Source organism: Cupressus sempervirens, chromosome 1 (assembly GCF_028749045.1).
Source record: "Cupressus sempervirens isolate cs-2001-9-10 chromosome 1, ASM2874904v1, whole genome shotgun sequence".
In the NCBI taxonomy this organism is placed as follows: Eukaryota; Viridiplantae; Streptophyta; class Pinopsida; order Cupressales; family Cupressaceae; genus Cupressus; species Cupressus sempervirens.
In genome coordinates this window covers 558,278,381-558,302,219 of record NC_143118.1, presented here as the reverse complement: position 1 = coordinate 558,302,219, position 23,839 = coordinate 558,278,381, and the positions used below count along the sequence as shown (strand labels likewise).

Genomic DNA, 23,839 nt, shown 5'->3' with positions numbered 1-23,839 from the left:
CTGTGTATTGTTTACCATACAGACTATTACTGAACTCCTGGTAGTTGCCACAAATTCAGACTGTCCTACGGTTAGTAATAATATTAATTTACTTGTCCATGCATGAGGTTGTAGTAACTGTAACCACTAACATTCGTAATACTGTGAACTAGGTTCAAATTCCTCTCACTACAAGGAAACAGCCCATTCAGAGCACATATCCTAGATTTCATGGGATGCATTCAAGTGGATTCAAATTTAAAATGCGCTGACCTCATTAAAAAGTGGCCCATAAACTTGCACAAGATTTGCAGGCCAAAATGAACACTGAACTTGTGAACTAAAACCAATATTGCCATGAACAAACTGCGCAATGGAAATCGTATTTTTGAAGAAAACGAACTTGAATACTGTGACGCGCAACATAGTTGTCTTTCTGATGTTTCAATTGTTATAATGAAAAGTTGCCACCAAATGTTCTCGAAATTAACACGACGAGCTCCATAGAAACCCACACCATGAAAAGAAAAATTGAAGAAAGGTGAATAAAATTTAAAAGTACCTGCTTGACGGAGCTCCTTCCTCTGGCCATAAAGCTGAACCAGATCTCTATCAAGGGCGCGCAAGACCTCTGCTCTGGAAGAAGTTTTGATAATAAGTGTCGATTCATAGGCAATGAGATTCTGCAATCTCTGCTCCACCATACTTTTCTGTCTTCCAATTTCTATGCTCTCTTCGATATTTCTTCCCTGGTTCAACCTGACCTCAAAATCCTTCAACTGGTTCTCGTATTCTTTGATGTCTCTGCTCAGTGCATCAATCTTGGCCTCCTCCGCCTTAATTTCCCCGTTAATTTTCTCGTTCTCATCGTGCACACTTCGAATTTCCGCTCCCACTCTGTCAATCTCAACAAAAATGCGATATTGGGAGTGCCTCTCCAGAAATGGGTCCTCAGCCATCACTGAAATTACCTATGAACACTTTTTTTCTCCCACTCAAAAAGTCCCAACGAAAAAAAAACCGATCATAGTACAGATGCCTACGATCTACTGATTTGATTTTCGGTGTTCCCTCTGCGCATCTGAGGAAACCCACCCCGCCAAAACAAGTCCATATTTTTGTTTAACAGAAACGAAGTGAAGAATTTTATTTGTTTGCTACTTATTAGTAATACAGCATCTACACCTACATGAATTTAACATTCGGCACTAGGCTATACGGAGCTGTTTTTCCCAGTACAGAAGAGCTTCTATTTCTTCGCATACGGAATGGCACACTCTTTATGTCCTTTCTCCCCTCGTTTGGGAGTGTACTTGTTAAATTGCATGTATTTTAGATTATTACTGCATTTTAGTTTGAATTTGGTTCTTGTATGTATATTATATTATATTATTACTTCCTCTAAAAGCTGACCAATCAATCGTATAACTTAAAATATTAAATGTCATTTCAAATGTCTTCCATATTTTTTCAAAAAAATCACTTTTCTTTCACAAAAAGAAAGATATTTTTAGCAGCATGAAAAGGTATACATCTGCACTTTCAAATCTTATATTCTTTCTAGAATGAGAAAATGATTTATTTTTTGAAAAGGTATTTTCGTGTTAATTGAAGAGATCCAAGAACATTTTTATATAAAACTGTCTATGTGAGTGAATCATAATAATTAGTCATAAGATTAGATGGGGACATAAGATTAGATGGGGAGGTATCGTAATATGTGTATGAGATTGAGAATGCATCTCTCATGAGTGTGCAATTGTGTGAGGTGACCAAATTATATTTTTTAAAATTTAATTGATTTTAATGGACTTATCACTTATTTTATTAATTAATATAGACATGACACATAATGCATAAATAGATATATATCATTTACTCTAAATATTGGGCAAAGATAAAGGAAATGAAAATGAAAATATCTAGCATAAATTATTAAGTAAGACAACTTACAAGTTATAAAATGAAATTTGTAAAATAGAAAAAATAATAAATAATTGTACATTTGTAAGTTTAGTTATACTTCAAGCAAGAGTCTATAACACAACGGTAATTTGTGAGCCTCATGACAATAAATAACAATAACTAATCTTGATTTCGGTAGCTATTGTGAGTCTCCTTTCATAACATGTCTTGTTTAATGTTTTTTTTTTTTTTTTTTTCCTTTTTTTTTTTTTTGATTAATCATATTATATATATTATCTTTAATAAAAATATAAATTATGAAATTAAATATTTTAAATAAATTTATCTTATATTCAAAAATTTAAAATAACTATTATATTACTATTAACTTAACGTTAACCAATGTAAATTTTTATTAAATTTTCAAATTTTAAAAATTAAGAATAAAATTAAAAGATACAAAACTTATGTAAATTGTGTAAATTATATTTTTACATTTATTTTGTTATAAAATTTACAAAACTTTATTTATATATAGTGAATGATAAATATTTACACTATTTGATATTCTATTTTATTTATACTTTCAAATCTAATGCTAATTTTATTTAATGGGTCAATTAATTTAATAAATGATTGTTTGATAATATTATAATTAAAATTGCTACCAACTGGGTGGAAAAATTTAAATTTTGGTGGAGTGTCAAGAGGAAATCCAAGGAAAGCAGGGATAGGATGTATCATTTGTTCTGAGACGAGAAACTAGATTATTAAGAGAGCTAAACATATAGGCATCACAATTATTAATACAGTTGAATTAGAAGCGCTATGGGAATGGCTCAATCTTTCTCAAACTTATAGATAAGTTTGAGGAAACAAGATTTATTTATATATATCGAGAAGGAAATTAAAAAATAGATCATTTAGCAAATAGGGGTGTGGATGGAGAGGACATTATTACCCATGCATCAGAAACCTAAGAATACTCTTATAATATCTCTACTGTGTTTGGTTTTTCTACTTTATGCATCATCAAATTGACTTGTATTTATTTGAAATTTTCCGTCGGCTTATAATCAATACTAAAATTAACCAATGATATTATGGCAAAGTGAAAATAGAACTTTTCAAAGATTATAGTACCAATATAGAGTGTGTGTGTGTGTGTGTGTGTGTGTGTGTGTGTGTGTGTGTGTGTGTGTGTGTGTGTGTGTGTGTGTGTGTGTGTGTGTGTGTGTGTGTGTGTGTGTGTGTGTGTGTGTGTGTGTGTGTGTGTGTCCTACTAACTAGAATAAGCACTTCAATAGGTGCACATTGTTATGATGTAGACTTGCTTTCTACTTCTTGGTAGAGTTAATGGTTAATAATCACTAACTTAAATAAGCACTTCAATAGGTGCACATCGTTATGATGTAGACTTGCTTTCTACTCCTTGGTAGAGTTAATGGTTAATAATCTATAATCATCTAGACATCTATCGAAGGTGGAGTTAATTAAATTGGTCTATTTTAGTCCTTCACCTCCGATCATGTATCACCATCACTCTATACTATTGTGTTATATGATTTGTAGTTTGAAATGGAGTCAACAATATCTTTGTAACATGCGTCTAAAGCCAGAACAATGGTGTTTATGGGATCTGTTAAACTAGAGCAATGGAATAGGATTCTTAACCCTATAGACTATATAACTAAGGTTGTTGTGAGTAGGGCTTTAGGAAAAAGCTCCTTCGATTATGGGTATTCATTGCATACCAATGATGCTATTATAGGGTCTTTCATAGCCTATCTATTTAGGGCTCACGTAGGTTAGTGGGAGATCATCTGACTGTATTATAATATCTTTGATCCCATCTGGTTAGAGGATCTTGAGGAAGCAATCTTGAGTGTTAATAGGGATTTGGAAATTTCATTTATTGAAATATGTATGGCTAATCCACTAGGCAATTTGGGGCAAACAAATGTAATTAGGCACCTCATTATATTTATAAGAGATATTGATTAGTTCAACCATAAATGGCCTAAGATGGAGGCAAGCATAATCTTTATGCTTCGTTGGAGGGATATAGTCATGGACCTGGATAATGCATGGTTGCTTCATTATCTGCACATCTTTGATTCCTACATTGAACCAGGGGTAGAATTTGATGATCTTAACAAACTTGATTTCTCCCTCTTGAATCTCTATAAATCTAGCAAGGAGAAAATGATGTATGTTCTTGCACTGGGCACCATGGTAGCGGACTTGGAGGAAGTGGATGATTTAATTATAGTTTTGTTTGGAAGCAAAAGGAGGATATGTAATAGTTGTTGCCTCTCTTTTTTGTGGTATATATATATTCAAGGGTCTCGTAATTGGGTTTTGGTTTTGTAGTGGTCCCCCGTCTTCCTTGTCTGGCTCTCTATTTTTGTCAAAAGGATATAGATTTTGGTTTCTTTTTTAGGCCTCTTGCCCTTTTTTGCAGTCGTATCTTATTGGTTCTGGTCTTTTGTTCCTTTGCCTTCTGAAAATCATCACGGAGTAGAGGATATATATATATATATATATAGCATATTTCTTCAGTATTGCAATAAATTATACCAATTCCTTGGTTTTTTGTATAATAAACCAAGAGGGCCTCAATGTTCTGGTCTCTTTTGTCTATCATTTTCAACATGGTTAATCTATATCTTACCAGATTAATAATATAATGAAATTTTCTAGCCATGATTCGATTTGGGTCTTATCTAGATATGATATGATATCATCAATTTTTTTATTTTTTTTATTTTCTCATTTAAGGTAGAACTTGCAAATTTTCATTCATGGGAAAGGAATTAATCGAGATTATCAAAAAAATTTATCATATCGCTGAGTATTATAATGTCTTCCTTGGAAAATTTAATTGTTGTATTGTTTTTTTTTAATTGCTAAATGACTGAAGCCTAGATTAATTATTGTTATTTATTATAATTAATATTTTTAATGTGTTAAGCGAATTCGAACCCAAGACCTTCCACATGAGAGGATCACAAGTTACCATTGTGTTGTAGGCTCTTGCCTTTAACTGTTGTAATCGCCCCGAAAAAAAAAAAATTTGGAAGTAGCCGACATGGTAGCCGACATATTATGGCCGACATATGGCCGACATGTTATAACCCTAAAGCGGTTTAATACTTGTATAAAAAGGGCTTAGGGTTGGGTATTTTTTATGTGTGGTGATACGAAATTGATTCTTGCGGCGGTATTGAGCTGTAAGGGATTACGAATTGTAATCAGGTTGTAATCACTGGATTGTAATAAGATCGGACTTGCTGTTTGGTGGACGTAGCCCAGGGATTGGGTGAACCACATTAAATCTTGGTGCCTTGTGTTCATTTCTGTGTGTTCTATGATTTTTGTTATTGGTTATATTTGCATGTTGTTTTTTATTTCTGTCCGTGGTTTATCCTAACAAGTGGTATCAGAGCCTAGTTGTTTCTCAGTTATCCTCTGCAGGAAAGTCTCACGGTTAAGTGGGAGTCTCACGGTTGAGTGGGAGCAATGGCAGATGATGGTAAGCTGAGGGTTGATAGGTTTAATGGGCAGAACTTCCAGTTATGGAAGATGCAAATGGAAGACTATTTATATCAGAAGGATTTATGGAAGCCGTTGGAAGGAAAAGCCAAGAATCAGGGAACTATGTCAGAGGCTGAATGGGATCTTTTGGACAGAAAGGCACTCGGAAGCATTCGGTTATGCTTGGCACCATCGGTGGCATTTAATATTACAAAAGCAAAGACGACAGAAGATTTGATGAAAACCCTAGCGACACTGTATGAAAAGCCCTCCGCTTCAAATAAGGTATTTCTCATGAAGCGTTTATTTAATATGAAAATGGCAGAAGGTGGATCTGTTGCAGATCATTTAAATGAGTTTAATACTATTACTAGTCAATTATCTTCTGTGGGTATCAATTTTGATGAAGAAATTAGGGCTCTCTTGATTTTGTGTTCTTTGCCTGAAAGCTGGAATGGCTTGGTAATGGCGGTGAGTAATTCTGTTCCTGGATCAAGTACCCTAAAATATGATGATGTGATTGGTGTTATTTTAAGTGAGGAAACTCGTAGAAAATTCTCAAGTGGATCTACATCAGGAAGTGCTTTAAATGCACAAAGCAGGGGCAGAACGACTAAAAGAGGAAGTAACTCTGGAAATCGTGGGAAATCAAGAGGAAAGTCAAAGGGGAGGAGGTCTCAATCAAGAGGACCAAATGATTGCTGGTACTGTGGGAAACCCGGGCACAAAAAGAAAGATTGCTGGACTCGAAAGAAAAATGAAGGAGATAAATCAGATGGAGACAAAGAGGCAAATGTGGTAAGTAATAAATTCGAAGAGGATGCTTTGCTTCTGTCTTTAGAGAGTGTTGATGATTCATGGGTTTTAGATTCTGGTGCTTCTTTTCATGCTACACCTCATAGAGGTTATTTCATTGATTATGTCCAAGGGGATTTTGGGCTTGTTTATTTAGGGGATAATGAACCCTGTCAGATTGTTGGAAAGGGAAAAATTAAGATTAAGTTGCAGAATGGGAATCATTGGCTACTACATGAGGTAAGACATGTTCCAAAGCTAAGTAGGAATTTAATTTCAGCAGGGCAACTCGGTGATGAGGGTTGTGTAATTACTTTTAATGATAAAAATTGGAAGGTTTCAAAAGGTTCCCTTGTAGTAGCAAAAGGTGTGAAAGTAGGCACCTTATATCTTTGTATAGGTCATATTGTTCCTTCTACTTTGATTGTTTCAGAGAAAAATGAATATTCAGGAACAATTACTGCAGTTGAGCAGGGAGAACAAATAGCTGCTGTAGATTCTGATACAGCGTTGTGGCACAATAGACTTGGGCACATGAGTGAGAAAGGTATGAAAGTACTTCATTCAAGGAAAGTTTTACCAGGTCTAAAATGTGTGAATATGGATTTCTGTGAAAGTTGTGTGTATGGAAAACAAAAGAGAGTGAGTTTTGTAAAGACAGGGAAGGAAAACAAAAAGGAGAAATTAGAGCTTGTGCATACAGATGTATGGGGATCGGCTCAGGTATCTTCCCTTGGTGGCTCTCATTATTATGTTACATTTATTGATGACGCAACTAGAAAAGTATGGGTTTATTTCCTTAGACAGAAATCTGATGTATTTCAAACTTTTAAGAAATGGAAATGCTTGGTTGAAAATGAGACTGGTAAGAAATTAAAATGTCTCAGATCTAATAATGGTGGTGAGTATTGCAGTCATGAATTTGAAGATTATTGCTCCACTAATGGTATTCGTAGACAAAAAACTGTTCCAAGGACTCCACAGGAAAATGGAGTGGCTGAACGCATGAACAGGACTATAATGGAGCGCACAAGGAGCATGAGGTTGCATGTTGGGTTGCCCTTACACATGTGGGCAGAGGCTGTCAATACTGTAGTATATTTGATTAATAGAGGTCCCTCTACTCCTTTGGGCTGTGGTATTCCAGAAGAAGCATGGACTGGTAAGAAGGTGAGTTATTCTTTTCTCAAGACCTTCGGTTGTGAAGCTTTTGCTCATATAGACTCTGAAAATAGAACCAAGCTAGAAGTGAAATCAAAGAAATGTGTCTTTGTTGGATATGGCATTAATGAATTTGGCTATAGGCTTTGGGATTTTGAAAATCATAAAATTATAAGAAGCCGGGATGTCATATTCAATGAAAAAGTGTTGTACAAAGATCTGTTGCAGCAACATGAGAAGAAAGAAGATGATTATGTAGTGCTGGATGATACTCCAAAAGCTGATGTTCCAGCCATTCCTCATGATGTGCAACAACTGCAACAACAAATACCACACACACCAGTGAATGTTAGACGGTCAACAAGGCCAATTAGACCTCCACAAAGGTTTTCTCCCTCTTTGTATTCTATTTTACTTACTGATGCTGGTGAACCTGAAAGTTATGATGAAGCTGTGCAGGTGGATACTAAGATTCAGTGGGAGTCTGCAATGAAAGATGAAATGGACTCTTTGCTGAAAAATAAGACATGGGATTTGTGCAAGTTGCCTGCAGGTAAAAAGGCTTTACAGAATAAATGGGTTTACAGGTTGAAAGAAGAGGAAGGAGGTAAGAAAAGATTTAAGGCCAGGTTAGTTGTAAAAGGATTTGCACAGAAAAAGGGAATTGATTTTGATGAGATATTTTCTCCTGTTGTTAAAATGACTTCTATTCGTACTGTTTTAAGTCTTGTGGCTACTAAAGATTTGCATTTAGAGCAGATGGATGTTAAAACAGCCTTTCTTCATGGTGATTTGGATGAAGAAATATATATGGCTCAGCCACAGGGTTTTGAGGTCAAAGGTAAGGAGAACTTAGTGTGCAAATTGAAGAAAAGTTTATATGGCCTGAAGCAAGCACCTCGGCAATGGTATCTGAAATTTGACAGTTTTATGCATGAGCATGGATATAACAGGTGTCATTCAGATTACTGTGTTTATTTTAAGAGGTTGGATGATGATAGCTACATTATTTTATGTCTATATATTGATGATATGCTTATAGCTGGGTCTAACATGCATCATATTAAAGGGCTAAAATGCCAGTTAGCACATGCATTTGCTATGAAGGATTTGGGGGCAGCAAAACAAATCCTTGGTATGAAGATTTGCAGAGATAGGAAGAACAGAACATTGACGCTATCTCAAGCTGATTATGTTGAGAAGGTGTTGCAACGTTTCTCTATGGAGAATGCTAAAGCTGTCAGCACACCTTTACCTGGTCATTTGAAATTGACTAAGGAGATGTGTCCCAAGACACAGGAAGAGGAGGATAAGATGTCCAAGGTACCCTATGCTTCAGCTGTAGGAAGTTTGATGTCTGCTATGGTATGCACTAGGCCAGATATTGCACATGCAGTGGGAGTCGTTAGCAGGTATATGAGTCATCCAGGTTTTGAGCATTGGAATGCTGTCAAGTGGATTCTCAAATATTTGAGAGGAACATCCAATAAGTGTTTACACTTTGGGGGCTCTACTACTGATTTACAGGGCTATGTTGACTCAGATTTGGCTGGGGATATTGATACCAGGCGGAGTACTACAGGTTATGTCTTTACAGTTGGTGGGGCAGCCGTGAGCTGGGTTTCTAGGCTACAGAAGATTAATGCTCTCTCCACTACAGAGGCAGAGTATGTTGCTGCTACAGAGGCAGCCAAAGAGATGATATGGCTTCAGTTCTTCTTGGAAGAATTGGGACATCCTCAGAAGGATAATTATTTGTTCACAGATAGTCAGAGTGCCATTCATCTTGCTAAGAATTCAGCTCTGCATTCTAAGACCAAACACATACAGTTGCGGTACCATTTCATTCGGTCAGTTTTGGAGGATGGACAGTTAAAGCTAGAGAAGATACATACCAATGAAAATCCAGCAGATATGTTGACAAAGGTTGTCACAAGGGAGAAGCTGAACTCCTCTTCAACTTCAGTTGGTCTTTTAGACTAAATGTGAATAAAAGAACAGCAGAGTCCAGGGTGGTTTGATCCAGTGGGAGCCCCATGCGGTAGTTGTATTGCTATGGGATCAATCTCCAAGTGGGAGATTGTTGTTTAGTGTGGAGCCTGATCAGTCCCCAAGTGGGAGATTGTTAGATTGTGGTGACTGATCAGGAAAGTACTATACATACTTCATAAATAGAAAAAAAAAAAATTTGGAAGTAGCTGACATGGTAGCCGACATGGTAGCCGACATATTATGGCCGACATATGGCCGACATGTTATAACCCTAAAGCGGTTTAATACTTGTATAAAAAGGGCTTAGGGTTGGGTATTTTTTATGTGTGGTGATACGAAATTGGTTCTTGCGGCGGTATTGAGCTGTAAGGGATTACAAATTGTAATCAGGTTGTAATCACTGGATTGTAATAAGATCGAACTTGCTGTTTGGTGGACGTAGCCCAGGGATTGGGTGAACCATGTTAAATCTTGGTGCCTTGTGTTCATTTCTGTGTGTTCTATTATTTTTGTTATTGGTTATATTTGCATGTAGTTTTTTATTTCTGTCTGTGGTTTATCCTAACATTAACAAGGCCATAAAACTTAGCAAGCATTCTTAAGGTCAGTTATACATTAATAGGTATACTTACTTGGACTTTCTTTCTCTCGTCATAAGAGGTATTACCACTTCTTATTATTGCTCATTATCTCAACATTCTTACATCATGATAGACTAAGTTATACACCTTTTAGTTTGATGAATTTAATTATGGATTATCATGATTAGATTCTTTCAAAGCCATGTTTAAATTCAGAGATCTATATAGAAATTATTTTTTGTAGTAATTTATATTTTTCAGACCTTTCTATCTCTCTTTCAAAATCTTGCTTCAGTATTTTAAATAATATTCGAACAAATATAATAGAAATTCATATGGCATATCCTAACAAAACATCTTAAGAGACAAAGTTAAATAAGGAGTAAGATGCTTAGATTATCGTATATTTAATAGTAATTGAGGACTAACATTTCATGTGAACATAAAGTTTTCTAAAAATGCAGAGAGATGGGTAGGATCTTTATATCAAAACCTTATTTGTTATTGTTGGAGTCAGACGCTTCATTTTGACAATCAAAAGAGTATCATTTCACTTGTAAGCACTTCCCTCAATGTAAAATCTAGATGTAAAGGAGAGAATTATTTCTTAAGACCCTAAATGTAATAAGGGAAAATGTATATAATTTCAAATGTAAAAGATGGTTTTTCATCTTGAAATTAAGCATAAAGTGATGAAAAAGGATGCCTTTCAAAAAGGTATGTAATTGGGGTTCTTGAAAACAATTGTTCAATTGTGTATTGTCTTTGATGTTACACAAAATGTTATATCTTTACTAGTTAGTGTCTATTGAGCTCAGTCGAGCGATGAAGACAGTTTCTTGTGTCTGCCGAGCATTCCAGTGTTTGCCAAGTTCAGAAGACAGTGTGTACCAAGTTCACTCAAGAGATAAAAGACAGATGGCAAGTAACGAGTGTTAACTGAGCTCACTCAGTTACTAAAGAAAATTCACAAAAGACAGTATCTATTGAGTTCACTCGGGAGAAAAAGTAAAGTTGGTATGGAACTAGTGTTAACCAAGCTCACTTGGTTACCAAAGGAAGTTTATGAAGTTGCAGTGTTAACCGAGTTCACTTAGTTAACATAGAAAAATCATTTCAGAGTTAGTGTCTACCGAGTTGAGTAGGCTAACAAGGATTTTCTTGTTTTGGCATATTGAGTTTAATGGATTTGTTTGTTGGTTCTAGCCAACTGAGGAGATGAATATTAATTGCTTTAAGTTTTATTTGATCCAACTTGATAATGTATATGATATAAATATAAGGTCAAGTCGAGGATTGAATATGACAGTGTGTGAAAGACAAGAAGATGCTTAGAGGAAGTCATTTGGAAGGATAAGCAGAATATCCTTGTTGGGCTACGAAGATTTATCTAATCAAGAAATATCGAGTATTCAAGCTAGAATTGAGATCTGAATCAGCAAAGACAGTTGCATTAGCAATCAAGTCAAGTCATCATTACTCTCTAACCATTATAGCAGTGAATCAAATATCTTAACAAAGTTAGCCTGAAAGTTATTTGTAAATCCTATAACAAGGTGGCATTTCTAGATTGAAGCATCTAAAGACCTCTAACAAGGTCACTCCTATTAGGGTGATTAAATCATTTAACAAGGTCATACCTAATAGTGTGTTTTGTAACCTTTAACAAGGATGGCTCCTAACAAGGCTCACTTTAGAAGAGTGAAAAATAGTAAGTACTTGCTTTTGCTGGTTTTTTCGAAATTAGATTTCCACGTAAAATCTCGGTGTCACTTGTGTTCATGCTATTTCTTTTATGTATATGCAACTAAGTTAATTAAGGTTAATCACACTCAATATCATAAGATCTAAATGTTGAGTATTTACTAAGTTACAATTGATATTTCAGTACTTGTCGAGTATAAAATTGTTAGTGTTAACCGAATGTCTCTATGTTAACCAAATTACAACAGTAAATCAATTTCTGCAGAGTTTATGTTTTGATTTGTATTGACATATAAGGGATCTGGGATTTATTTTTGAGGTAATTTATTTACCCCTCCCCTCTCAGTTACTCCACTTATATTTCCAATAATTGGTATCATAGCTTTTGGTGTTTGCAGAGAAGGTTTCAAGAACCTAAGCTAAAGATCAAGATGTCTTACATAAGAGAGAATCCCAAGTTGAACAAAGATAATTTTGAGGCATGGCAGGAACTTATGAAGCTACATCTAGCAACCATTAGTGACTCGGGTCTAAAATATTTGAATGCCAAGTATAAAGCTCCTACTGGAACTTTGACTATGGAAGAGATTGTTGAAAAGAAGAACCATAACATTATGATGATTGACATTGCATCTACTCTTAATTATGTTGAATTTGATGAGGTCAAATATTGTGAGACTATCCATGAAATGTGGATCAAGTTGAAAGCTATCAATGGAGGTGATGACAATGTAAGAAGAGCCAAGGTAGAAAGATTGAGAGGTCAGTTTGATCAGATGAAGATGAGAGAGGAAGAAAACATTTCAAAATATAGTAAAAGAATCAAAGCTAGCGTATGTGCAATCAAAGCCTCTGGAGATAAAATTGATGATGTCATAGTGGTAAGCAAGGTACTCAAAAATATTCTTCTTATGTATGCAATTAGAGTATTAGCTATTCAGGAAATGAGATGTGATCCCAAGAATGACATAACTTTGGATGCACTAGTGGGAAGGATGATAGCTTTTGAGCTGGATAACTATGACAACTATGCTCCCAACTGCATAAACATTGAGTATGCATTTGAAGCTAAGCTTTCACTCAAAAAGAAAAGTGGAAAATCAAAAGACAAACAATATGAAAGTGAAGAAGAAGATAGTTCTTGTACACTCGAAAGTGTCCCACTCTAAACCCTTCTATCCAAACGATTCCATGAGTTCGGAATGCTTGGATGTCGGCTTAGAGCTCCCTATCCACGGAGTGCAAGAGAGTGTATTTCAAGTTCAAGGGCTCTCAGATGAGCCTTAGAGATACTCTTCTTGCTAGTAAACCATGCAATGGGAGGTTCCAAAGACAAGATGCAAGAATGCAAATGTCCCAAGGAGTTCTTCAAGAATGCAATGCAAATGAAAATTAAGCTAGAATGAGATGCAAAGTGGAGCTATGCTAAAACATGTATGAGAGTGTTACAATACCATTTTCAAGCTATGTGAGATAGATTATTGCAAAATAGAAGCTAAACTAACATGCAACATGAATCTAAGCTAAAATGCTATGGTATGAGAGAATGTAGACAAGAAATAGAAGTTCTCCACAAAGCTCCAAAGAAACCTGTTAGAAAACCTGTAGCATAACAATATTCAAAAGATGGATGGATTGAGGGGGAAAGCTCTCTCCCTTTTAAAGATGTATGGACGGTAGAGATCAAAATGAAGATGGTGGATGATCAACGGTGGAATTTGAAAAGAGGAGTGATCCATGTGCACACACAAGTCAACCAATAGAATACAAGTTGACTTGTCATATAAGACAAAAGTCACAAAGCCTTTTCTTTTAATTGCAAAATAGAAAAAGGACTTTAAGTGGGTTAGAAGAATGGGGTCTTTTATTTAATTAAAAGGGGACATGTTCTTTTAATCAAATAATGAACTTAGGATAGCATAGTCAAACTATAGGTTATAATCAAATAAATATATTATTAGCAATTTGGCTTAGATAAGTGATTAAATTAATTTAGCCAAAATGTTGAAAAGGGGGCTAATAGTCTAAATGACCACTTTTAGGTGATTACAGTTCTAACAGTGATCTTGAAGTCATTGAAGCCCTGCTTGCAAGAAGATATCCCAAAGGCAAAGGAAAGTACAAAGGTAAAATTCCTCTAATCTATTTTTCTTGTGAAGAAGTTGGTCACATTGTTGCAAGGTGTCAAAATAAAGAAGGCAAAGAAGAAAATAAAAGCAATAAGTATAAAGGCAAGAAGGATTTCAAAAACTACAAGGACTACAGGGATAAAGGTAAGAAGTCCTATTTCATGGCTAAAGATTCTGATAGTAGTGATGATGATGAAATGGTTTGCATTGCTGTAAAAGATGAAGATGATAACATGACACTTATCTCTCATGCTAGTAAGAATGATACATGGATCATTGACAGTGGTTGTTCTCACCATATGATTGGTGATAAAACAAAGTTTGAACATATGGAACACTATGATGGTGGGAGTGTTAGATTTGGAAATAATGAACCTTGTTGTATAAAAGGAAAAGGTTGTATTTCACGAACCAATAAACTCAGATGTGACAATGCTTATTTGGTTAAAGGACTGAAGCATAATCTAGTGAGTGTGGCATAGATGAATAACATTGGATTTAAGCTAGAATTCATGAATGGGAAGGCCAAGCTGTTGGATGGAAAAGGAAGTATAGTTGGGTTTGATAATCAAACAAAAGGTAACTTATTCTACCTAGATCTAAGTGAAAGTTCATGTTTCATTGCTCAAGTAGAAGAAAATTGGTTATGGCATAAAAGGTTGTGTCATGCAAACTTTGATAACCTAATCAAGATAAGCAAAAACAAAAGAGTGAGAGGTATTCCTAGTCTGAGGAAACCTAATATGGGCATGTGCAAAAATTTTCAAATTGGAAAGATGGGAAAGACAAGTTTCAAAAGCAAGAACTATCATTCTAAAGAAGTCTCGAAGTTGGTTCACACAGACCTTCGTGGACCTATTGTCATAGAGAGCTACAATTGATATAAGTATTTCATTTTATTTGTTGATGATTATTCTAGAATGATGATAGTAATGTATTTGAAAGATAAGTTTGAAGCTTTTCAAAATTTCAAATGGTATCTGGCTAGAGTTGAGAAAGAAACTAAAGTGTCTAAGGTCAGATAGAGGAGGTGAATTCATCTCAAATGAATTCAATGAATGCTACACAGAGAAAGGAATCAAAAGATGAGTATCAATGCTTGGTACACCTTAGAAAAATGGATAGCAAAATGAAGGAATAGATCTATCATGGATTGTGCAAGGACCCTGATGATAGAAAACAATGTTGCAATCAAATACTGGAAGGAAGCAATCAATACAACATTTCATACCTTAAACAGAGTATAGCTAAAGAAAGACTCAAATAACACACCTTATGAACTATGTTATGGCTATAAACCCAATGGAAATTACTTGAAATTATTTGGTAGCATATGCTATATCCTAAAGGAGTCTAGGAAATGTAAACTTGATGTCAAGAGTGATGAAGGCATATTCCTAGGGTACTCCAACAAAAGTAAAGCATATAAATGTTTGAATCTGACTACTCATAAAATCATAGAAAGTGCACATGTGGAGATTGATGAGTTTGTAGAAAAGAGAAAAGAAGAGAGCAACAAAGAACCTAAAGACTACATAAAGTTTATTTACTTTGAACTTGACACATTGCCTAATCCAATTGGAAGTTAGCAAACTTCACCTCCTGAGTCCCCAAAATCTCTAGAAGCACCCGAGTTGTAGCCAATGTAGCCTGAGTCACAGTCTGAAGGAGTCGAGTTGTAGTCAGAAGCAACTGAGTTGTAGCAAGTGCAACCTAAGTAAGAGTTTGAAGGATCGGAGTCACAGACAGTGAGACCCAAACATAATGTAAAAGATTATGGTGAGGCAAGTGGAACAAGCTCTAAATCCAAAGTACCTATACTTGCAAGATATGTCAGAAGGAACCATACCCCTGACCAAATCATTGGAGAAAAGTCAAAGGTACAATGATAAGGAACAAATTGAAAGGTACATGTTTGCTTACTGAATTTGAACCTAGAACTATTAAATATGCTTTGGATAATGAAAGTTGGATTGAAGCAATGAATAAAGAGATAGAATAGATAGAAAGGAATAAGATTAGGACTCTTTTTTCTAAACCCAAGGATACAAATGTAATTGGTAGAAAGTGGGTATTTAGAAATAAGCTAAATGAAGATGGAGAAGTTTCTAGAAACAAAACAAGGTTAGTTTTCAAAGGTTATTCTCAAGAGGAAGGTATTGATTATGGTGAAAATTTTGCTCCTATTGTAAGATTAGAAGGTGTTAGGACTCTACTTGTGTATGCTGCACATAAAGGATTTAAGTGTATCAGATGGATGTGAAATCTACATTCTTGAATGGAATTCTAGAAGAGGAAGTCTACATAGAGCAACCCGAAGGTTTTGTAGATCCTAGCGAAAAGGGTATGGTCTATAAACTACACAAAGCATTATATGGTCTCAAACAAGCTCCTCGAGCTTGGTATGATAGACTTCACAGTTATTTGATGAAGATTAGTTTTCAAAGGAGAAATTATAACAATAGTCTTTACATCAAAGAAGGACTAGAGAAGGAGATATTGTTGGCAAAAATTTTTGGAGATGATATACTATTTATTGGTTATGATGTCTTATGTAAATCATTTTCTAAGGAAATGAGTAAGGAATTTGAGATGTCAATGGTTGGAGAGATCAAATTCTTTGTTGGCTTGCAGATTCGACAGAGGCAAGATGGTATCTACATTACTCAATCTAAGTATATCAATGAGATACTAAAGAAGTTTGGAATGGAGGATTCAAGACCAATTGGAACACCTATGTATACTAGACATAAGCTTTCCAAAAATGATTATTCCAAGGAGGTAGATCAGACCACATATAGATCCATGATTGGAAAACATCAATATGTAGTGCATATTAGGCCTGGTATTGCTTTTGTAGTTGGTATGGTGGCAAGATTTTTAGCCAATCCAAAAGAAAACCATATGATGGAAATTAAGAGAATCATTAGGTATCTAAAGGGTACTAAAGATTATGGATTATGGTACAAGAAAGGAGGCAACTTTGATTTTAAAGCCTTCACTCATATAGATTGGGTAGGAAAAATTGATGATAAGAAGAGCACCAGTGGTGGGGCATTCTTTCTTGGTAAAAGACTAGTGTCTTGGACAAGTAACATGCAGAATTGCATCTCTCAGCCTACATTAGAGGTAGAATATGTTGCAGTAGCAGTCAATTGTTCCAATATTGTTTGGTTCAAGCAATTGTTGGTAAGTATGAAGGTAGATATCAAGGATCTAGTGGTTATCTTCTATGATAACACTAATACAATTAATATATCAAGACCAAGCACATAGAAATAAAATATCACTTTCTGAGAGAATTGGTGCAAGACAAAGAGGTGAGATTGAAATATGTGAATACTAAAGAACAAATTGTAGACATATTCACCAAGCCATTACCAAAGGATACATTTTTGTATCTAAGAGGTAAGATAAGGGTTATTCCCCTATCTTAAGCATACTAAACAACATTTATTGATGCATCAACTAAGTATTCTTAAAGATCAACCAAGTTGATGCAGTATTGAAAGGGTAGACTGCATATGAATATTTACATCAAGTACATTGAAATCAATTGAATGTTGTCTTTGGCATAGGATGTCAAAGAGGGAGAGTTTGATCATGTCATACTTGTAATGAGTAAGATGTGAGGAAGAGTTTGATATATCAGAGAAAGATAACATTTTGTTAGATGACAAAGAGGGAGAACTTGTGCAGAAGAGTTTGAAGTGTAAACTTGGAGAGTTTGTTGACAAAGGGAGAAACTGAAATTAGAGAATCATTCTAGAGGGAGAGGTTGATGTAAGAGTGAGCTCACAGTGATGGAGGGAGTTCTCATAGATGAGAATCATAAAATTTCATTGTAGTATAACATATTGTGTTTCCATCAATGCCAAAGAAGGAGATTGTTGAAAATAATTGTTCAATTGTGTATTGTCTTTGATGTTACACAAAATGTCATATCTTTACCAGTCAATGTCTGTCGAGCTCACTCGGACATTGAAGATAATTTCCTATTTCTGTTGAGCATTCTAGTGTTTGCCAAGTTTAGAAGATAGTGTTTACTGAGTTCACTTCAGAGACAAAGGAAAGATGGCAAGTAATGAGTGTTAACCAAGATCACTCGGTCACCAAAGAGAATTTGCAGAATACAGTGTCCATCGAGTTCACTCAGGAGACAAAATAAAGTTGGCATGGAACTAGTGTTAATCAAGCTCACTCGGTTAAAGGAAGTTTACGAAGTTGCAATGTTAACCGAGTTCACTTGGTTAACATAGGAAAATCATTTCAAAGTTAGTGTCTACTGAGCTGGGTCAACTAACAAAGGATTTTCTTGTTTTAGTGTATTGAGTTTAATGGATTTGTTTATTGGTTCTAGCCGACTAAGGAGATGTATATTAATTATTTTAACTATATTCAATCCAACTTGATAATGTATGTGATATAAATATAAGGTCAATTTGAGAATTGAATATGAGGGTGTGTGAAAGATAAGAAGATGCTTAGAGGAAGTAAATTGGAAGGATAAGTAGAATATCCTTATTGGGCTGCAAAGATTTATTTGATCAAGAAGAATCGAGTATTCAAGCCAGAATCGAGATTCTAATCAACAAAGATAGTTGCATCAAAAATCAAGGCAAGTCATTGTTACTCTCTAACCATTGTAGTAGTGAATCAAATTATCTCTTAACAGAGTTAGCCTAACGGTTATTTGTAAATCCTTTAACAAGGTGGCATTTCTAGATTGAAGTGTTTAAAGACCTCTAACAAGGCCACTCCTAATTGAGTGATTAAATCATTTAATAGGGTCGCACCTAACAATGTGTTTTTTAATATTTAATGGAGTTAGATCCTAACAGGGCTCATTTCAGAAGAGTAAAAAGCAGCAACTAGTTGTAATTGGTGGTTTTTCTCAAATTGGGTTTCCACATTAAATCTTGGTGTCACTTGTGTTCATGCTATTTATTTTATGCATATGCAACTAAGTTAATTAAATTTAATCACACTTAGTATCATAAGATCATATTTACCAAGTTATAGTTGATATTTTAGTGCTTGTCGAGTAACAGTAAATTGCTAGTGTTAATTGAGTGTCTCTATGTTAACTGAGTTACAACAACAAATCAATTTCAACAAAGTTTATGTTTTGATTTGTATTGACATCTAAGGGATCTGAGATTTATTTTTCAGGTAACTAATTCACCCCTCGCCTCTTAATTATTACTCTTATATTTCCAACAAGGGTATGCCCCTTTTAAGTATGTACTTTGTATAGGACCTCAATCCCAGGCTAGACTGGAGGTTTCCTTCTCTGTTCTTTCCTACCAGTGCCTGTTTGAATGTAGATACTTGTAATCTATTTCATTTTATCAATATAATCTAAAGGCTTCAGCCGTTTATTGGTAATATTTAAAAATAAATAAATAAATATTATAATTAAAATCACACACAAACACACATATATAGAAGTATATAATTTTGAGTTTTGATCTTTTCAATATATTGTCTCTAAGTGTATACTATACATATAAATTTATAAGTTTTATATTAAATAATTATATTTTATAAAATATATTAAATTTAGTAAAATAAATATATAAATAATTAGTTTATTTAAATTATTAATTTATTTATTTTTTCTAAATATTGCTCTTAATTAAACTATATTAAATATTAGAACTATTAGAGGCAATAACTTACAACACAATGGTAAATAGTGGGCCTCTTATTTGGGAGGTCTTAGGTTCAAGTCTACTCGAGCTTAATAATAACAATAATAATAAATTACAACATACACTAATAATTAATCTTGGCTTTGACCAAATACTTGTCACTACGTGACACTTTTTTTTAATACATTTGTAATTGTGTTTAATATAAGTATATAATTTTAAGTTTTGATCTTTTCAATATATTGTCTCTAACTGTATATTATACATATAAATTTATAAGTTTTATATTAAATAATTATATTTTATAAAATATATTAAATTTAGTAAAATAAATATATAAATAATTAGTTTATATGAATTATTAATTTATTATTTTTTCTAAATATTGCTCTTAATTAAACTATATTAAATATTAGAATTATTAGAGGCAATAACCTACAACACAACGGTAAATGGTGAGCCTCTTGTTTGGGAGGTCTTGGGTTCGAGTCTACTCGAGCTTAATAATAACAATAATAATAAATTACAACAGACACTAATAATTAATCTTGGCTTCAACCAAATACTTGTCACTACGTGACACTTTTTTTTAATACATTTGTAATTGTGTTTGTTTGTTGTTAAAAACTTGTTTATTTCTAAAGGTATAAAAGAAAATTAAAGCAATCATCCAATTATAACCTAATCAATAAAAATAATCTAAAATGGGTAACGGTTTTAATGGCAATCCTAAGGCCTTCATTTTCATACACATGGTGTGATAGGAAGATAATAAATGCATGTCTATTATCCCCAGCCTTTTTTTTTTACACGTGTGTTATGCCAACCTTTTTTTTCCCTATTTTTTTTTATTCTAGAAAAAATAAATTTTTGCCCATGAAATTGGCTCCAGGCCATAAGAATTTAGAAATTAAATGTTGGAAATGGATTTTAAAAATACAATGTTTAAAATGTTAGTTTGGAGCAATACGTTTTTGCTATGCAAAAATTAATATCACTGCATTGGGGATCAATCGAGAACATTAGTTCCTTGTCTTATTTAAGGCAGGGACCTATAAAGCTTCCCTTAAATAATTGTAAGTTGTAGCGGTGGACCCCCAATTTTTGCTTCTTTTGAACAAGGATAAAAAAATTTGCCAAGTGAGTCAAATATATTTGCCAAGTCCTCAGATTGCCTTTGAGGAACCCTTTTCAGATTTGCACCTTTCTCTCATCTTGTAGAACACTCATTACCTTATCAAGAGGGTTGTGTATAGAATTTTGGGACAAGAATTTGTGAATAACATAGATTGGCACAAAGTGCCCAGTGATATTCTAACAATGTTCGTAGCTATGGCTTGCTTAGTAGAACCAGATAAATCTTGCATTATGCAAATGGTTATTTAAGCATGAATATATAGGGAATCTAGACAAAGCAATGACATGTATCAAAAATGATATGTCTATTTATTGTCCATTCCATTATGATATACCTATCAACAAAAGACAACTCATTCTATTGTATCCCCTTATTTCAACTTTCGATTCCAATAAACTAATAAAGTGGCTTCCTATTTTAAAAAGAAATATAGCTGTTCTTTTGGTTTTATTGTATGTACATCTAGCAAACAATAGCAATTGGATGGAGCTATATCTAGTAGAAGAAAAAATAGAAGCATGGGATAACAACCCAATCTTGGATGCTAATATGTTAGAATTGCCAAGCCCAAGTACTAAAGAAGAGCATGCAAGTAATGAACCCTTATCACCCCTAATAATGCCGAATGAATAAACTTATATTTATTCACTATAATGGATGCATTCTTATCTCTTATAAGTTGTAAGGAAAATTAGATGGAATTGAGATGTTAATAAAATTGGTTCTAAATCATAGCAATTTTTCCATTTTTCATAATAGAATTTTAACTATTAGATATAAGGAGGCTTGGAAATAAAAATAAGTATCAATATCTTTATGATGGAAAGGATTTTCTTTTGATCTATATCCTGACCAAATTCTCTTACTCAATTGGAATAAGGTAATATTAAATCAAGTCAACTATAATAAGATAAAGAAAATAAAGTCATAAGTCCAAAACAATTTTATCTCTCACCCTCAACCTCTCTAACTAATTTCATATAATATCGAATTGCTGAGCCTAAAACAAGATTTTTAAAAATCTAACCCCTATTAAAGTTAATTCTAATTGAATAAACTTATAAATTTTTAATCTAATTTTATTATCATAAAGACATCTCTATTACTTAAATGTATATACTTCCAAAAAGAATAATAAGATTTTCAAGTTCCAAACTTAACAAAAAGCTTCTAAACCTTCCCAATTGGTAATAAATTATATGAATTTCAATAATAGAAAGATAATTGGAAATATGAATTATTAGAACTTCAATAATAGAAAGATAATTTGAAATAAAATAAAACAACTCTATTGTTATTATAGTAAGAAATTTAAGATCCCTAATACATAGATTGATTTGTATTATTTTTTATGACAATAAATATTTTCTACGAGCTTGAAGTCTAATTGAGATGCAAAGGTTTATGAAGAATTTTAGAAACAAAATTCAAAAGGAGCTAGAACAAAAACTCGATGCAGTCCAAGCTCTTATCAATTTGCAAATAAGAGACAAATTTCCCCCTCTAAGGCCCCAAGTTTTTTGAGGGCACTTGTAGAAAAATTCAAAGATGTGGAGAAGGGTAAATCCTTCTCAAAAACTAAAACTAGGGTATGCCCCTTTTACCTTTGTACTCATGTTAGGACTTAAGTCCTAAGCTAGATTGGAGGTTTTTTTTCTCTATTATTTCCTACTAGTGCTCATTTGAATGGAGTTTTTATTTAATTTTGATTTAATATATTAATTAAACTATAATTAATTAATTAGGGGATAACATAAATAAAATCAATAATGCCTTACATGATTACTAAATGTGATTACTTATTGGGTGCTCATATTTAGGTGTCTACATTTTTCCCTGCTTTGACATAGAGTTGAGACAACACTATTTTGAAGATGTTTTGAAATAATAAATGACACAAAGAAAATATTTAAAACAATAAAGTTATTCCAATTTTGAAAATAGGAGAGAATGACTCGACTATATGATGTCCCCTTGAAAAGGTGATCAGAAGAGAATTTAAGGCTAGGTGGCATCTCAAAAAGTGTGAAAGGTGTGATGAGAAAAATGATACAAAAGGACTAAGAAAGGGTTAATTTTATGACCTGGACACAAAATTAGCTAGAATGGAGTGAAAAGGGCTTGTTAGGAAGGAAAAATGGACAAAGGGAGCTCACAAGGAGTCATGTATAAGGGCTAAAATAAGTCATTTTCTTTCATTTTTCTTGTGGAGATATTGTCATTTTAAGCTTTGACATGGATTTGCAAGATGGTTTTGCAGGGATGTGTGACTCATTAGATTGAGATAGTGCAATATGTTTGGGTGTGGGGGTTAGCAGAAAGAGTGGTAAACCTAAAAATGTCTTCATCATTTTTGTATTTTTTTATGTTTTAGCATTTTTAGTTAATCAACTTTGCGTTATTGCAGACTCTAGTTTAACAAGAACGTGAGCAAGATTGGTAGAATCACGATCCCATAGAAGGCTCAAGTAGGTGGTGGAAATTTGGGGTGGATATGCCTAAGTTGAAGGAATGTGTTCCCATGGGGAGTTTATTCGAGAATGCATTCTTGAGAGAGACTATTGGTTAGATTGTGCTCCTACCTATGAAAATGAACTCTCGTAAGGTAGAGACAAATTTCAATGCAGGATTGCCTAGGCCCATTAATTCAAGAGGAAAAAAAGATTAAAGTGTTCCCACCAGACTTTGTTTCAACAAGATTATCAAAGGAAAATATGCCACATTAAGATCATAGTTTTGGATAGCCAAAACGATTTAGGGTGTTGACTATGGCAAGATTAGGGTTTGGAGTATTCCCACCAGATTATATGTCTGTGAGAATGCTTGGTCTAAAGGGTGCTATAAAATTGTGAACTTGTGCATGTGGGAACATGGAAGTGACTCTGATTATTTTTGTTGTGGGGTTTGGTAGGTTAGAAAATGGGTTAGATGGGTATTAGGGGATTAAATTTGTGGAATCAATGGGTAGGGTCATAGTGATGTGTTTGGATAATTGAGACAAGGACTAGCAGTGTTATGTTTGTGGATGAAATGGTTGATACACATTTTTGTGTCATGAGAGAGGCATGGGATAGTATTCTAGGTCATAGAGCAGTTTAGATTGGTTGAGTAGGCACATGTAGAGGCCATTGGACTAGGATATTTGGTGTGAATTCCCTATCAATGCACCTACACGACCATGGTTATTGCTTTATGCAAGAGGAGACATTCAAAGATAACTACTATTCATCTCTCTATGGGGGATATGATAGTCACGTTGGAGGA

General features: G+C 34.0%; 1 protein-coding gene across 22 annotated transcripts in view; it reads right to left on the bottom strand.

Moving 5' to 3' along the window:
• Nucleotides 1-1,326, bottom strand: part of LOC149578659 (uncharacterized) — a 112,348-nt gene extending 111,022 nt beyond the window's left edge. For 4 of the 22 annotated variants that reach the window (XM_089830756.1, XM_089830722.1, XM_089830784.1 and 1 more), the window contains exon 1: nucleotides 542-1,325. In XM_089830756.1, the coding sequence (XP_089686882.1) occupies nucleotides 542-938 (397 nt within the window). In that variant the 5' untranslated portion in view covers nucleotides 939-1,325. Of the gene's footprint in view, nucleotides 1-541 lie in introns of all 22 variants that reach the window. The other 18 variants (XM_089830776.1, XM_089830699.1, XM_089830728.1 and 15 more) reach the window with 7 other exon arrangements.
• Nucleotides 1,327-23,839: the final 22,513 nt, after the last annotated feature.